Source organism: Neofelis nebulosa, chromosome 10 (genome assembly GCF_028018385.1).
Source record: "Neofelis nebulosa isolate mNeoNeb1 chromosome 10, mNeoNeb1.pri, whole genome shotgun sequence".
NCBI classification, from domain to species: Eukaryota; Metazoa; Chordata; class Mammalia; order Carnivora; family Felidae; genus Neofelis; species Neofelis nebulosa.
The window spans coordinates 108481830-108498207 of NC_080791.1; the positions used below are offsets into that span (position 1 = coordinate 108481830).

The following is a 16378-nucleotide window of genomic DNA, read 5'->3' on the forward strand; positions in this document are numbered from 1 at the left end:
AGGATGGAGACGAGATCTCTAAAGGTGTTGAAATGAAGGTCCTGGTGTCTTTGTTAGGACCTGTTTCAATGAACTAGGGGGAACAGAATCACCATTAAACCGGGCAGAAAGGGACTTGGAAGTAAGTCAACAGAGATAGGGTGTATAAACAGAAACTTAGCTTTGAAAGGGTAGAAAGAAATGGGGTGATAATCCAAGGCAGACATGGGCTGAAGGAAGGGCTCTGCTTTTTTTTAATGTTCATTTATTTATTTTGAGAGAGGGAGAGAGAATCCCAAGCAGGCTCAACACTGTCAATGCAGAGCCTGACGCAGGGCTCGAACTCACCAACCATGAGATCATGACCTGAGCGGAAATCAAGAGTAGGACACTTAACTCACTCTGCCACCCAGGCGCCAGAAGAGCTCTGATATTTTAAGAGGATATTAAGCCATGTTTGTACATGAATTTGCATGAGTCAACAGTGAAGGAGAAATGAATGGTACAAAAGATTCACAGACAGCTGCAGGAAAGAAGTTCTTCAGAGTCTGGGTGGAGGGACAGAAGTAGGAAGGATGGGAGAAGTGGCTATCACTTCAGTTGGTGGCTGGGTTTGGTGACAGGAAAGGGAGCTAACTTTTGCCAAGAGTCCAATATTCAGGACAAAGAACTGCCCAGTTCTGGACGTTAATTTTCCTCTCCCTAAATGGGCACTTGATGGGGAGGGGGGGGGCGGGGGGGGAGGGGAAGACAAGTGACCGTGCACCACTCTTGCCTTTGGCTAGCCACCAACATCCCCCTCCCCGAGCCCGTGAGTGAGGGCAAAGGGTTAATCACAAGGTTAAAGGTCGGCGAGGTAGCAGAACGTATATGCTCCATCTAGCCCATCTCTGGGCCTGCCAGTTTTCACCAACCTGCATTTCATCATTTCATCCATCCTCTCATTTCTGCACCAGGCCAGATCCTCTCTCGCTGGTCCCGCCCTCCCAGTGGAAGACACCGGGCTCGAGCTGGAGCCCCTGGAGCGCGCGCCCGCCTCCATCGCGCCTGCGCACAGGGCTCCCTCGGCTCCCTGGGCCGGGTGGACCGTCACCCAGCGTGTTCCCCGTGCCTCGCTCTCGGGCGCGCGCGCCTGCACGGCGCCTGCGCAGAGGAACGAGGAAACCGGTTCCCTGGTGCGGTCCTGGCGCCTGCGCACTGAGGGCTCCGGGCCTCCCGGCCTGAGGGAGAGGAACAGGGAAGATGGCGGCTGTGGTGGAAAATGTAGTGAAGCTGTGAGTTGTCGTTTCTTTCTCTCCTAGGCCGGGGGGTGGGGGGGGGGGTCTTGTAAGGGACCTGGGAGTAGGGGGCGGTGCGGGAGGGGACGAGGCGGAGGGAAGGACGTGCCCGAGAAGGCGTCGTTGCGACTTCTGGTAGGGAGGGCAACAGGAGACTCCCGAGAAGACGTTGCGCTTCTTTGGAAACTTGTGGAGGCCCTGAGGGGGGCCCACGGGAGCCCCTTACAGGCAGCCTCCCTGCGGGGCTGTGCGGTCTGAGCTTTCCTTAAGGCTCACGGTGTCCTGAGCATGGCGCCCTTGTGGCGTACGAGAGACAGTCTGGGTGCGCTCTAGAGACCAGACGCCTCGGTCCGGAGGGGCCGGGTCGAGGGTGGACCCGGGACCGACCCGTGTCCCCGCGAAGTCCGGCCGCCGACCCCTCCCCATCGGCTGCCCGCAGCCCGTCCTGGAGCAACAGGCTCAGCAAGCCTTGGCGCAGTTAAGCCCCGCGGAGCTGTTTTAACAGCCCCGTGACGTTCGGGGTGGGGTGGGGTGGGGGGGGTCTTGAGGATGTGCTACCCCAGACCAAAAACATTCTTGGGAAGAATTTGTGGAGGAGCCGATGCAGAAGAGCGAGAACTTCAGGGGAGAGGGCCTTTGCGCCGGCCAGTCCAGCCACCAAAAAACGGGAACTGGACGGAAGCAGTCCAGGACGCCTCTGCAGCCCAGAGGGGCACCTAGGTGGGCAGGCTGCGCGCTGTGCAGTCCCCTTGTGCCAGGCAGGTGTCGAGCAAAGTTAGTTAATGGTTGTTGGGCAATGGAGAGGGGTCTGTTGGCTGTGAGTTCAAGATCCTTTGGGACTTGATTTCACCCAGCCTCCTCCCTGAAGATGGGAAATGGGTTCGTGCCGGGTGGGCAAATAGAGGAAGCTCTTTTTAATGGGTAAATTGGGCTTGGTGCAGCAGTAGGAAAATTGGAAGGTGTCTAGTTGTCTAGATGTCCAGGCAGGGCTTTTGGATTTTGCCTGGATGACAAGGTAAAGGTTTGGCAACTATTCTGAGGGACTCACAGCTTCTCATCTGCCTTTGTGGTGGGCTGAGCCCCCACTCTTCCCAAGAGCCTTTTTAAAGAGTATGTTGCTTCCCCCTTTTCTGCCTGTAGCCTTTTTCTTTGAGAATGCATTCCCACTTCCATTAAGCTAAGTGCCTTCTCCTGTGGGTTGTTTTTTTTTTTTTTTTTTACTTGCTTTCAGCTCCATCCTGCCTCCTCTTTCAGCTACCCCTCCTCCTAACACTATTATCTTTCTCTCTGATCTGCCCACTCCAGTTTCCCCCAGCTCTTTCTTCAGGCTGACATTTCCCTCAATTTAGAAATGTCGCTGTTGATCTACCATTTGTATAGTTATCCTTCCTGACTCAGATGTTCTTTCTTTGTTTCCCTGCCTTTCTCTTTGTTGATTCCCACCCCCCCCACCCCCCACCACAAATCCCATTGTAAGGGGAGGTTTCACAAAGGTTTCATACTTCCCAGAAAAGAATCAGAGCCCCTACCTTAGAAATCTTACTGTACTGGGGGAATGTCAGACTTCCTGGGTTTGGAGAGCTAATCGGTAATAAGACTTTGTGTTGGGGGACTTTCTTCAGGGAAATAGAGTTGCCAACCCTTTCATGTGGTGCTAAAAGGGAGGACTTGCCTGTTGACACAGAGCATGACTTACTCGTCTTCAAGGAACTACAGAGATTGTGAGGGTCACCAGCCCCTGGTTCCTGAGTACTAGTAACTTTCTCCTCTGTTGTAGCTGCAGAGGGCTGTGAGCCACAATTAATACATTTTCCCACAGAACTTGCCCTTTAAGAGGGGGCTTGTATTCTTCCTATAGCATCGTCACCGTGGAGAGAGATATCTTTCCGGAGCTTCTCTTGATCATGGTGTGCCTGCTCTTTGAACAGCTGAGATGATACATCCAGGTCAGGACTACTAGCTCATCTTTTCTGACTTGCATCTTGTTCTGGAAGAAGAATCTTCCTATTTATAAATTCTCTCTTATTCTCTCTTAATCTCTCCTCATCTCTCCTCATCAGATCCTCTCTTCTCCCAGCTTAGGTGTTTCATGGCCAGTTCTCTACTCAGGAGACTGTTTGCACCGCCTTCTGAAATCCCACTTAACTCACAAGGGCTTTGATAGAACATCTCTCACTCTTTCACCCCAAACCAATTGTAGCCTCCTTGCTCTGACTTTGCAGCCCAAAGTCCATCTCATCCTTCCTTCCGTTTGACTTCCAGTGTCAGTATCAATTCCCATCAGCAGAAACAAAGGAGCTGCAGCATTCAGCCGTGTTTATCCAATTTTCCTCTGTGTGGTAAGGACATGGCTGCCTCCTAAAGGCCAGCTACTGTGAGCCTGTTCCTTTCTCTTTACTCTCCAACACAAGATTCGTGCTTCCCTCAAATTACAGTCATTACAGCTCATTGAAATAAGCCAGGCTGTCTTGTGTTGTCACCGTCTTGTGTATGGTGTGTGTCTTTTTCAGTTGCTTGGGAACATACTAAGTAGGCTGTGCCTAAGTAGTCTCTTACGGCTGCTGTGAGAGCCCCCCCTTCTGATTCCAGAGCATGGTTTGTTGGTGTAGCTTGAGTTGTGGACATAAGCAACAAAGACATACTCTGTCCAGCTTCTCATGCTAGGGGTCTCCTTCACAGACTGTGTTTGAGCTTATCTAGTCCAACCTCCCCAGTCTGTAGCAGAGGGACTGGAGCTCCACGTGGGTTGATTAAATGTCGACATTTGTCTGGTGACTTGTAGCCATGCAAGGTCTTACTCCCAGGTCAAGTCAGGATGTCCCAGACGCCTTTGAGGGTATTGGGGATACTATGGCAAAGAAACCACCCCTGCCTTCAGTTTATTTTTAAGATTGATTGAATATGTAGATACGAATCATTATAGTTAGTTTAAGTTCCGTTAATAAAGTGCTTGTTAAACTGTGAAGGGTGAGAACAAGATTGTTTCTCTATACATGCTTCTTAGAACCAAGTAGCTCCTGGCACTGTGTAATTTTCCTGCTTTTTAAAGCACTTAAAGGTTTACCTCTTTTTTTTTTTTTTAAACGTTTATTTTGAGAGAGAGAGCGCACACGTGCACACACGAGCAGGGGAGGAGCAGAGAGAGAGAAAATCCCAAGCAGGGTCCACACTGTCAGCACAGAGCCCAGTATGGTGCTCAAACCCACGAACCTTAAGATCATGATCTGAGGTGAAACCAGTAGTCCAAGGCTTAACCGACTGAGCCACCCAGGCACCCCAAGGTTTACCTTTGATTTTGATTTCAAACTGAGTCTTTGGAGTGAAAGAAGATACAGATTTCAAGCTGAGTCTTTGAGTAAATAATTTGATGGTGGGAATGGGAAAGGACCTAGGATGAGCCTCTGAGCAAACAGGTTTTATATCACTCTAATAGTACACTAAAAAAGTAGGCTTCAAGGTAGTTCAGGTATTTTCAGATGTTTTCCATTGACTGTAAAATTAGTATATAGAATTAATTAGTTGTCTAAATACAGGTCCCCCGCCTCACCCCGGCTATCCAAAAGTAGAGTGTTCCTATGAAACTGTTCATAAGCTGAAATGGCATAAAGCAACGAAGCAATTACCACTTCTTGAAAGCGAAAATCCTCTCTGAATCTCTTTTGGTTAGTGAAAACAGGTACTAATGTAGGTCTTTTGTAAAAGTGAAGTGCCATAAAGGAAACTGTCAGTGGGAGAAACCTGTGCATGGTTCAAAATTCAAAAGGTATAAAATGGCATAGAAGAGAAATTGCCCCCAGTCTTTCTCTCTGGAGGCCTACGGTTTCTTTTCCACCTCTTGTTACGTAAATGGTAGCATCTCCTAACACTTCTCACCACTGTACCTCGCTTATTTTTTTCTACTCATCTTGGAGATTGTTTGATATCAGCACATGAAGAGTTTCCTTCTTTTTTGCAAATGGCTAAATACAATTTCATTGTATAGATATGCCGTAGTTTGTTAAATATATTTTAGTAAGTCCCCCAGACCTTGTTGAACTCCTTTGCTCATTCATAAAAAGAAGCTAACCTCTGCTTCTCGGTCATGAGGGTTAAGAGAAACAGCATCTTGGCTAGCACAAGGCTGGACTCAAGAGAGGCACAGAATGAACGTTCGTTTCTTTCTCTCTTTGTGGGTTAGACTTAGGTCTGATTAGACACATGAGAGATCATGTGTTCCTGATGGTAATTTATTTATAAAGTGCCTTTCCTCATAATGGCTTCGTGAAGGGACTTGGTGTCCCATGAGGCAGAGATGGAGGCAAATAGGACCAAGCCACGATCTCCCAGTCCCTTGAACCTTCTAAAGAAGCAGATGGCAAGGGAGGGATAGCTCAGCACCCTGTGCTCCACTCTACCCTGATCTCGGTCTTTCCGCAGCCTCGGGGAGCAGTACTACAAAGATGCCATGGAGCAGTGCCACAATTACAATGCCCGCCTCTGTGCTGAGCGCAGTGTACGCCTTCCCTTCCTGGACTCACAGACTGGAGTAGCCCAGAGCAACTGTTACATCTGGATGGAAAAGCGACACCGGGGTCCAGGTGAGGGTTCACGCTCAGAAGCGCAGGAAGGAAGGAGCTTCCTCAGCTTCCGTGATGAGCCAGCTGAAGGGGTTTTCCTTACTGCTTTCGGCCCAAGGATGAACATGGTCTTGTCTTGATTAGGAGCCCGGGGGGATGAAGCAGACAGGTTCATATCAGCATCTTTGGCTTCTGCGGGGCTGCCCTGCTGAGGCTGTCTTTGGGCTCTTGGGAAGCCATGTGTTAGCCAAAGCCCCTGAGCCTACATCCATTTGTCTTTTGCATAAACGGTCCCTCCTCCTGCCCCTGGACCCTCACTGTCCATATTCCTCCCTTGCTCTAGAACTCAAGGCTGGGATGGGGTGGGGAGGGCTACTCATCTAGAAAGCGTTCGATCTTATTGCCCAGGACTGGGTTAGGGCTTGACTTTTCTCTCTGTGTTTGCACAGGATTGGCCTCTGGGCAGCTGTACTCCTACCCTGCCCGGCGCTGGAGGAAAAAGCGGCGAGCCCATCCTCCTGAGGATCCAAGACTTTCTTTCCCATCTATTAAACCAGGTAAAGCACACTCCTCCCTGAGTAGGGGTGTGGCCTGCTGCGTGGTGAAGAGGTCTGTTGATTACCTATTATATACCAGGGCCAGTGCTAGATCCTGAAGATACTAAAATGAATGAGAAGCCATTCTTTCCTATAAAGAATTCAGTCTGATAGAAGCGACAGGTAAACAGATAAGTTATGGTGCCATGTAAACTGGAGTGTCTTGGGCAACCAGAGACCAAATGACAGTGACTGGTCTATGGCTGGCCTCGCGCTCTGTAGACCCAGAGCGGTCTGCTTTCAGCCCTTGTGAGCCTCGCCTCATCCTGACCTTGCCTGCAGACACAGACCAAACCCTGAAGAAAGAGGGGCTGATCTCTCAAGACGGCAGTAGTTTAGAGGCTCTGTTGCGCACCGACCCCCTGGAGAAGCGAGGCGCCCCAGATCCCCGAGTGGATGATGACAGCCTGGGCGAGTTTCCTGTAACCAACAGTCGAGCACGGAAGGTACGAGATTAACACTGTGGCTAAGGGAGCTTTGATGGAAACCAGCCTCCTCTTCATCAGAGGCCACCCAGTAAGCAGAATGGAAGCAGAGGTTGTGGGCCAGGAGGCAGGCCCGTGGGTTCTCCTGCTTCATTCCCTAATTAGCACTGGGTACTGACTGGCTTCGCTTTTAGCATCCAGTTTTTCCTGTTTCTTTCCTTCTAAGGACAGACTCTCCTTCGTTCATCTTTTGTCACAGATGTTTTTTGGTGCCCGGGGTTACATGGGTGAAGCAGACCTGGTCCCTGCCAACAGGGAAGATAAAACTATACATAGAAATAATAAGAGCTAAAAATATGGCAGGTACTGTGCTAAGTGCTTTCCCATTATTTTCTCTAGTCTTTACAACTTTATGAAGTAGGTACTGTGGCCTCCATTTCACATGCAGGGAAGTTGAAACAGAGTAGTTGAAAAGGAAACTTCCTATAAGGCCACACAAGTAAGCAACAAAGTTCTAATTTAAATCTAAAAATTGGGGGCGCCTAGCTAGCCTGGTCCAAACAGTGTGCAACTCTTGATCTCGGGTTGTGAATTTGAGCCCCACATTGGGTGTAGGGATTACTAAAAACAAATAATACAATACAATACAATAATTAATTAAACTAAAAAAAAAATCTAGCAAGCGGGATGTCAGAGGGAAGGGAACCGTTGTTGGTGTGCCCCTAGGGCAGCAGATCAGAGGCAGGAGAGGACATGGCTACTTGGGGTACCAGGGAAGACTTTCTGAAAACATGGCATTTGATTCGGTCCCTTGTTGATGGTGGGGAAGGCACTCCAGGAGAACAACACGAAAGGGAAGGAAAGCCCACAGCATCGAACAGAGAAGGACTGGGGTGGTAGGGTGTTGAAGGGCCGCAGTAAGGAACGAGGCCGGAGCAGAGGGGGCAGCTGACCGAGGAGGTTGTGGGTGGCCTGGCCAGTCCTGTCGTGGGGGAGCTTTTGAGTGTACTTTGTATCTGCCCATCCTAATCCTCCTGTCCACTCAGCGGATCCTAGAACCAGATGACTTCCTGGATGACCTTGATGACGAGGACTATGAAGAAGACACTCCCAAGCGTCGGGGCAAGGGGAAATCCAAGGTGAGGAGCCAAGGTGCTGCCTGCAGGGGAGCCCGCGGAGTCCCTCTGCGTTATTGTTTGTCACTGCCATTTCTCCTCTCGTGAAGTCAGCAGCCACTTCCTGGAGAGCTTAACGCCTCAGGCCTAGACAGCTTGGTAAGACATCTTTTTGTTCTTTTTGGCAGGGTAAAGGTGTGGGCAGTGCCCGGAAGAAGCTGGACGCTTCCATCCTGGAGGATCGGGACAAGCCCTATGCCTGTGACAGTGAGTGCCTCATGAGTGGGTGGGTAGTCCCTGCCTTGGACCCAGCCCCTGCTCAGGATGCGAGAGAAGGGAGGGTATTGTTCTTGTTCAGAGTGGTAAAACAAGCCTCGACACTGTCCTGCCTGCCGACTGGAGGCCCCGGTCTCTGCTCCACAATGGGTGGGACCTGCATGCTCTGGGAGAGATCTCTGCTGTCCCTGGGGGTGGGGGACTGGGGGTGGGGGCCCACTCAGCAGGCAGAATTGGCCTCTCAATAGACCGCGGCCAGGTCTGCTGGCCCTAGTCAAGCCAGGGCCCCCAGAGTCCAGCACTGAGTTTTTCAATGTCTGCTCTCCCCCTTTTCTCTGACTCGCCCCACTTCTGTTCCTCCACCCTGGGAGCGCCATCGCCGCTGGTCTCTCTCTCGTTCGCTCCGCTCTCCTGCTGCTGCCGCTCCTGTCTCAAGTGTATCAAGGCCTTCTTCTCATGACTTTTCTTTCTGTCTTTCAGATAGTTTCAAACAAAAGCATACCTCGAAAGCGCCCCAGAGAGGTAGCTCTCTCAACTTTTCAGACTTTTGGTTTTCCTATCCCTTTTCCCTCCTCCCTTGTTTCTCCCACCTTTCTCATCTCCTGTGATGCTAGTGTAAAAATTTCTGGAATGGCATGGGGTAGGAGCAGGGGGCTTTCTGTTGTGCTCCGCTCCTCAACAGTCCTGGAAGCTGCCTCTACCGCTGCTTGTCTCCCACAGACTGGCTCCAGGGCTGCTCGGCCCCGCTGCATGGGGTGGCTTCAAAGCATTCTAAGGAACCCGCTATGAACAGATCCCTCTGCTTCCCCTTCCCCAGAACAGACACTCGGTGGTCAGCTAACGTTTCTCACCGTCTCACCACCTCCTTCCGTCCTCTCCCCATTCCTTCCTGCCGGCCCCCTTGCTCTTTTTGGTGTCACCGCTTAAGAGTATAAGATGCCTTGTGGGGATCTGCTTTCTTTGCTGGTTGGCAGGGGGTGGGCAGGGCACTGATGTGAGAGTGTCTTTGAATTGCCTTGGGGGCCAGATACCCCAGTGGACTCAGTTGGTAGGCGATCCCCAAGTGATCCACTCCCCACTCCTTTATCCTCATTGGGCAGAGACGAGCTCTGTGGGATTCACGGGTAGCTTGAGCTTCCCGCGTGGACTGAGAGGTAAAAAAAAGTTTGGCGTCTCTTCCTTACCTTTATTCCTTCTTGCCATATCGCAAGAGTATAGAAATTCCCTTCCCTTCCTGACCCGGAGCTCCCCAGACTGTTGCCAGGGCAAGCGGTAATGGGGCCAGGGTTCAGCCTCCCAGACAGCCAGTGTGGAAGAGCAGAGGTGGCCACGGGCTGGGGGTTAACGGGGAAGGGCTACGGAAGCTGGAGAGCCCTGGGGCCTGGCGCTCCTAGCCGAGGGGAGGCGGCCGTCACTGAAGGCCTGTCTCAGACGGAGCCGACGGGGGCAGGGTGGTTGCCTCCGCCTCAGGTGGAGCCCCCCAACTTGGAGGGGCGGGGATGTGGCACTCTCGGGTCCTAACACCTTTCTCTGCAATCTTCTCCCCACTCAGTCTGTGGAAAACGTTACAAGAACCGACCAGGCCTCAGTTACCACTACGCCCACTCCCACTTGGCTGAGGAGGAGGGTGAGGACAAGGAAGACTCACAGCCGCCCACCCCGGTTTCCCAGAGGTCGGAGGAGCAGAAATGTAAGCTGAGCGTCGGAGGTGGGGCGAGCGGGAGTCGGCCTACGAAGAGCCCTCCTTCCAGGGACACGGGGTGCCCAGCGGCCCCAGTGGGTGTCGTCACAGTTCTTTCTCTGTAGCCAAGAAGGGTCCCGACGGCTTGGCCCTGCCCAACAACTACTGCGACTTCTGCCTGGGGGATTCCAAGATCAACAAGAAGACAGGGCAGCCCGAGGAGCTGGTGTCCTGCTCCGACTGTGGCCGCTCAGGTACCTCCGGCCCAGGGCCACGGGCAGCCCCCCCCGGGGAGCCCCGGGCAACCCGCCCCCTGCGCCACCGCAGCCCCCCCACAGCTGCCTATGTCACCTGCTCTCCCGCCCTCCACAGGGCACCCGTCTTGCCTGCAGTTCACCCCGGTGATGATGGCGGCCGTGAAGACCTACCGCTGGCAGTGCATCGAGTGCAAGTGCTGCAACATCTGCGGCACCTCCGAGAACGATGTGCGTGTCCCCACCCCGCACGCCTGCCCCCGGCCGCCCGCGGCCCTTGTGCGGGAGCTTCCTGTGAGAGGGAGGCAAGACCCTCCCCAGCGCCCCAGTGAGAACCTCGGGTCCCTTTGTGTCAGCTGCCGTTCTAGGCACCGAGGACGCAAGACCCACGAGGCCACTCCCTTCATGGGATCTGTCCCCTCCTGGGAACAAGCGGCGCGCAAGGAGATGAGTGACCCTTCGGCGACAGGCCGTGAAGGGAGTGGAAGCAGTGGTGTGGCAGAGTCCCTGGGTAATGCGTGTAGGTGGTCAGAGCCGGCCTCGCCGAGGAGGTGACATTGGCGTTGAGATTCGGCTGATGCAGAGGAGCCGGTCCAAGAAGGTCTGCGGGTACAGCGTGGCCAGGGGAGGGGCACCAAGTGCAGAGGACTTAAGGCAGACGAGCCAAGTGAACCGCGGCAGCGTGGCCAGCTGGGGCCTTCCCGCAGTGGGAGCACAGTGGGTGGGGAGCGCGGAAGGCGCTCCACCGGGTCTGAGGGTTTACTCGGAGTGATGTGCCCTGTCTTTAACATTTTTAGAAGATGACTTTAGTCTGTGAAGAATAGAACACAGGGGACGAGAGTGGAGGCCGGGAGCTGAGTTAGGAAGCTGGGAGGATTCAGGTGGAATGACAGTGACTCACTCAGTCTGAGTGGAGGATAGCCATTTTCTTTCCTTTCCTTCCCTTTCCTCCTCCTTGTTTATTTATCTTGAGAGAGACTGAGACAGCGCGAGTGCGGGAGGGACAGAGAGAGAAAATCCCAAGCAGGCTCCGCACTGTCAGCACGGAACCTGACTTGGGGCTCAAACTCACGAAACCGTGAGGTCCTGACCTGAGCCAAAACCGAGTCCGATGCCTAACTGATTGAGCCATGCAGGTGCCCCAGGACAGCCATTTTCTATCCAGAAATTCCTGAGTCTGTTCTTACCTGCCACCTCCCCCACCCCTCTTGGAAGTAGCAGCGGTGTCTACAGAAGCTCCCATCCCTACCCGCCCCCAGTGGCCTGACAGGCCCACTAGTCACTCACCTGCCCCTTCCTCTTCCATCTTGCCTTCTCTAGGACCAGCTGCTCTTCTGCGACGACTGTGATCGTGGCTATCATATGTACTGTCTCACCCCTTCCATGTCTGAGCCTCCCGAAGGTAGGTTGCTCGGAACAGTTCTCGTTAGTAACTTGGAAGACCACTCGTACAATAAGTGAGTTCTCTTCTCGATGATCTGTTCTTCTCAGGGAATAGATACTTTGCCTTCACTCAGAGTGCTTTCCTAGCATTTCAACTTCAAGGGTTTAATGTGTGCACATTATCACTGGATACGTTTAGAAACGCAGAAAATCCCCAGCCCAAGAGAAAACAAATGCTGAGCAGAAAACAGTTACCAGGAGTGGTTTGTTTTCCTCCAGCTGGTCCAGGAAAGTCCGTTTGTAGTTTGTCTGATGTGAGGCTTTGGTGTCAGCTCTTTGAACTTGACAGGTTTGAGTGTCCACGGCAGCTCTCTTCCCTTGCCCAGTCTAGAAAACTGTTAAACCTGGAGCCTGAATGGGTCACCCTGCCCCTCCAGTAGTTTGCTTAATGATGCTCTGAGTCTCTGGAAGCTCTTCAGCCGAACCCGTGGTGGCACCAAAAAGTGGCAGCGTCTCTGAAGTCCCCCTCCAGCCAGATCTGTGTGCCCAGACTCCTCCTTTATAGAAATTCGGGAGCTGGCTCAGGAGGATGTGAGTGTCTGGTTTTCACTGTGCACAGAGGATGTGGGCCAGCATTACAGACAAGAGCGAGTGACCCACTGTGTGGTTAAGCTGACTTGTAATAGAGGTCAGACTGCTGTCACCCCCCTAGGGAAGGAGACACTAGCGAAGTGTGAGAGTCCTTTGGCAGCTGCAGGGGAGCACGCAGCTGGTGTCCTCGGTCATGCCCACTTTATGTATCTACTTTGGGGAAAAGTCATGTGTTTTGTGGTTTATTTTTTTTAACCGTAAAATATTAATTCACGGACAAAATTTGACGTGAACTGTACGAGGGCCTTCCCAGTGGAGTACTGTCAGATGCTGAGGTAGTGAAGAGCTGCAGGCAGCTGAGGGAGAACTCTCTAGAAGCCGTGAGGTGGTCTAGGCTCTAAGTCGGGTGTCAGCAAACTGCAGCCCATAAGCCAGATCCAGCCACAGCTAGTGTATACAGCTCACAAGCTAAGAATGGTTTTTACGTTTTTAAAGGAGATTTAAAAAAAAAGAAGAAGAACATGGGACCGAGACTATATGTGGCTCACAAAGCCTAAAATATTTAACGCTCTGGCTGGCTGTTTACAGAGAAGACTGCCAGCCCCTGTGGTATTGACCTTTCAGTTAGAAAGGACCTTCTTCCATTTTGAGAGTCCTAGATTGCCGAAGAGTTTATAAAAGGTGTGGATTCTCTCCCGTGTGCACATCCACATATGTACAATTACGTTTATGATTTTGAGGCATTAAGGGCTCATTTTCTTTCTAAAAACCAAAACAAGAATGCAACCGTAATAAATATTAATAAGCAAAGTATGAAGCAGGTATTTTTCTGACAGGACATTTTTTCCAGTTTTTCTGTGAAATAGATAATAGCAAGTTGGGTCATCTCAGTTTGCCCCTTTTCCTCTCTTCGGTCCTCAGACTCTCCTCAAACGCCAGTGACGGTGGCAAGCCCGTCTCCTCTTCCTGTGGATTTCACAGAAAGCTGGCTTACTGTGGAATCAAACTTGGTTTCTCTAGAGCCTCTGTTCATGATCTCCGCTCTGACCTTTGGGGCCATGAGAACCAAGTCTGGTTCTTCTGTAATCACAAGTCTAAAGCTGAGATGCTTGAAAAAATTCTGTCCTCCCAGGCCCTCCTAGAGATTCTGATTTAATAGGGCCAAGAGGGCTTAGGAGTCTACATTTGGAAATAGCCCTCCAGGTGATTCTTTCTTTCAGCCCCGAGAATTATTTCTCAGGATACTTGAAGCCCTAGAGGTTTCTTTTAGCTCAGGGAAACTGAGTTCGCTGCGGCAGAACATCTCTCATCCTACCTGTAGCTGGTCCTGCTGCTGGAAGGAGAGGTGGGGAGTGGAGGGGCAACACGCCAGGGCCGTGTGGGCCCCGTCCTGACCCTTTCTGTTTCTCTGCAGGAAGTTGGAGCTGCCACTTGTGTCTGGACCTGTTGAAGGAGAAAGCTTCCATCTACCAGAACCAGAACTCCTCTTGATGTGCCCCCATCCCCGTTCCCCTCCCCCACCCCCGTGCATCTAGGGCTGTTTCTCTCCTCCTCTCTTGTTTTTCATGCCCACCTCTCCCCTCCTCCTCTTTCACAAGTCCAGAGAACCTCGGGTGGTCGTGCCAATCTGCCTTTGGCAGCAGCAAGCTGGGGTGGCAGCTCTGGCCGCCCCTGGCCCTAGGCCCTCAGGGAGAACGGAGCAGCACACTGCCCCGAGGCATGCCTGCGGCCCGGCTTCTCACTGCTCTCCGTGACGTGCATTCACTCTGCCTGCCTTGGGCCCCGGCCCTGGTGATCACAGGGTTCAAACAGTGTCCTCTGAGAAAGAGTAGGAGAGCAGCTCGCTTTTCTCTCTGCTCTGCCTCCACTCTGGTCCCCAGGGTGTTCCCGTCCCCTGGAGGTGAGCAGACCAGGGTCTCTTTGCCAAGAGCGGCTGGGAGTGAGCAGCTGAGCGAGCTGGGGCAGCGCTTGCACGGAGCTTTCCGGGCCTGTTGTGCCGCTTAGCCTCGCTGCCTCCTTCCCCTAGAATGGCTCTCTGCAGCCCTCTCTTCCTGCTACCCAGGATCCTTTGCCTGAGCCAGGATGCTCTTGGTCACCCTCCTTGTTCTGTCCTGTCCCACTCACTCCACCCCACCCCAGGGGGAGTAGCAGCTTCACCTGATTCTTCCTTGTGCTCACCTGGCTCGCTCGCAGGCGGTCTCTAACGACCGAAGCATTCCCCGCCCTTGGAATTTCCTGTCTTCTGCCTCCTCTCCTTATTCCCTTTGGTTTTGTGGGGAGAGGGGAAGAATCAGGGGGCCAGGCCAGCAGCTTGGGGGCCACAGGGAGACGTTGGATAATGTGCCTGTTTTTTAACTCGATGAAAAAGCCTACCTCCGAAATCCCCTTTTTGTTCTTCCTGGACCTGGACATTCAGCTCCTGCCCTTAACTGAATTGGGAGCCTCTGCCTCCTGCTCTGTGTATCCTGGCTCCTGGGTCACAGGGAAGCCACACAGACGTCCCTTTCTTCCCTTGCACGCTCGCTAGCGGCTCGTAAGGTCTTCACACCCTGATTCCTCAGTTTTTTGCCTGGTGACACTGACATGAAGTAGTGGGGGGGACAGTCCATGCCAGGACACCCTGGAGTGGCCTTCCCCTTGGCTGTGGGCAGGCCCTAATTCACTGTCGCTTTGGAGTTGAGGTGTCTTTTCTTTCTTTAGTTCCTGTATTCTAAACATTAGTACAAATAAACGTTTTTACACAGAACTCCCTGCTGGATGGTTTATCTCCTGACTCCCTTTCCCGGTTAAGAAGGTCATTTCATCCTAAAACTTCTTCCCTAGGACAGTGTTTTTTATTTAATCCCAAGTTAAATTTTTTGCTGAGCCCCCGTATGTAAAGCGTATATAAAAAATTGAGTACTCTGTTAGTTCTAACTCCTTAACGTATATTTGTGTTACAACTATTCCTTGTTGTAAAGGACAGAGTTGTTCCAGTTAATACAAAACTTGGGTTAGAGTTGGGTTCAGCATCCTGTTTCTGTATTTTGGTTGGTTTGAAGGAAATTCGGCGAGACTTGTATATGCAGATGGTGACAGGTTTATAAGAGTTGATCTTGGGATTTCAGATACTTTACACGGGTTCAGGAGCTTGAGTCTAAATATAAAAGAATCACAGAAGAAAATATTACGATGGGACATGTGAAAGCTTTGTGCATGGATGATGCACATGAGCAGAGAGACCCCCCACTCAGCCTTGCTTGCCTGGCATTCGTTCCTGCAGGTACAGTGTGCATGAGCTCGGCCCCCACTGCCACCTTCCTCGGGACTTGTCTACATGCACGAAAATGAGTTTCCTTCTTTGCAGCCAGCTTTTTTTTTTTTTTTGATAGCTTCCATAACAGATCTTCTATATCACTTGAGCGTGTGTTTTGAAGTTAAGCTTTTTTTTTTTTTTTTTTTTTTTTTTTTTTAGTTTGAGAGAGAAAGAGCATGTCCAAGTGGGGGAAGGACAGAGAATCCAAAGCAGGCTCTGTACTGTCAGCATGGAGCCTGATGCGGGGCTTGAACTCATGAACTGTGACATGACCCGAGCAGAAGTCTGACACCTAACTGAGCCACCCAGGTGCCCTGAAGTTCTTAAACTTAAGATTTGAATCAATCAGTTATGAACCCACTGAGGTATCCTTAGCATTTTTTGGAACAGTCTGAAAGCCACTGTTACCTACTAGAAGCCAGTGGCCTAGACCATTGCATTCAATAAGTAGGCAGGGTGCTCTAGGCTGGGAATTTTGGTAGCAACAAAGCACATCCCCTGTTCTCAGGCTTTTACACGGAAGTAGGCCAGAAGCAGAGGGAGTAAAGCAATGATCGTTGGTAGCTGAGTAGTCTCTAAGAGAAAAGGAAGTGAAAAGAAGAAGAAATGTAAAAAAAAAAAAAAAAATGCTGTAGCAGGCATAAGAAATTTGGGAAGGGTTTGCAAGGGATGAGATTTAGGATGGGACATAGAGGGATGGAAGAAGAATCAGCCGGTAGAATTGGGCTGGAGAGGGAAGCCTGTGAGAAAGGCAGAGAGATGGGGACTCTCTGTGGCCCCAGGCTCCCATCAGAGCTGGCAGTGGGGGAGGGAAAGGAGGCTGGAAGGCCGGCTGAGGTTGAGGGTGGGAAGCACTCTACTGCAGGTCGAAGCGTCTACATCCAGTTGCTAACAACAGGGAGGACTGAAGGTTACCGAGGAAGGGACTGGCATTAGATCTTGAGTCAAGA

The 16378-nt window shown here is 51.6% G+C and overlaps 1 protein-coding gene across 3 annotated transcripts; it reads left to right on the plus strand.

Annotated features, from left to right (window-relative positions):
* Positions 1-1118: 1118 nt before the first annotated feature.
* On the plus strand, positions 1119-14879 carry DPF2 (double PHD fingers 2). Of its 3 annotated transcripts, XM_058689633.1 has the most exons (13): positions 1230-1253; positions 3115-3202; positions 5673-5833; positions 6262-6369; positions 6691-6854; positions 7880-7972; positions 8137-8215; positions 8705-8746; positions 9777-9914; positions 10031-10159; positions 10278-10390; positions 11480-11561; positions 13548-14879. In XM_058689633.1, exons 3-13 carry the CDS (start codon positions 5701-5703, stop codon positions 13622-13624), a joined length of 1158 nt encoding a protein of 385 aa, XP_058545616.1. In that variant the 5' UTR covers positions 1230-1253; positions 3115-3202; positions 5673-5700; the 3' UTR covers positions 13625-14879. The 3 variants fall into 3 exon arrangements, with proteins under 3 accessions (XP_058545614.1, XP_058545615.1, XP_058545616.1); XM_058689631.1 differs by lacking the exon at positions 3115-3202 and having other exon boundaries at positions 1119-1253; XM_058689632.1 differs by lacking the exons at positions 3115-3202; positions 8705-8746 and having other exon boundaries at positions 1119-1253.
* The last annotated feature ends 1499 nt before the right edge of the window (positions 14880-16378 follow it).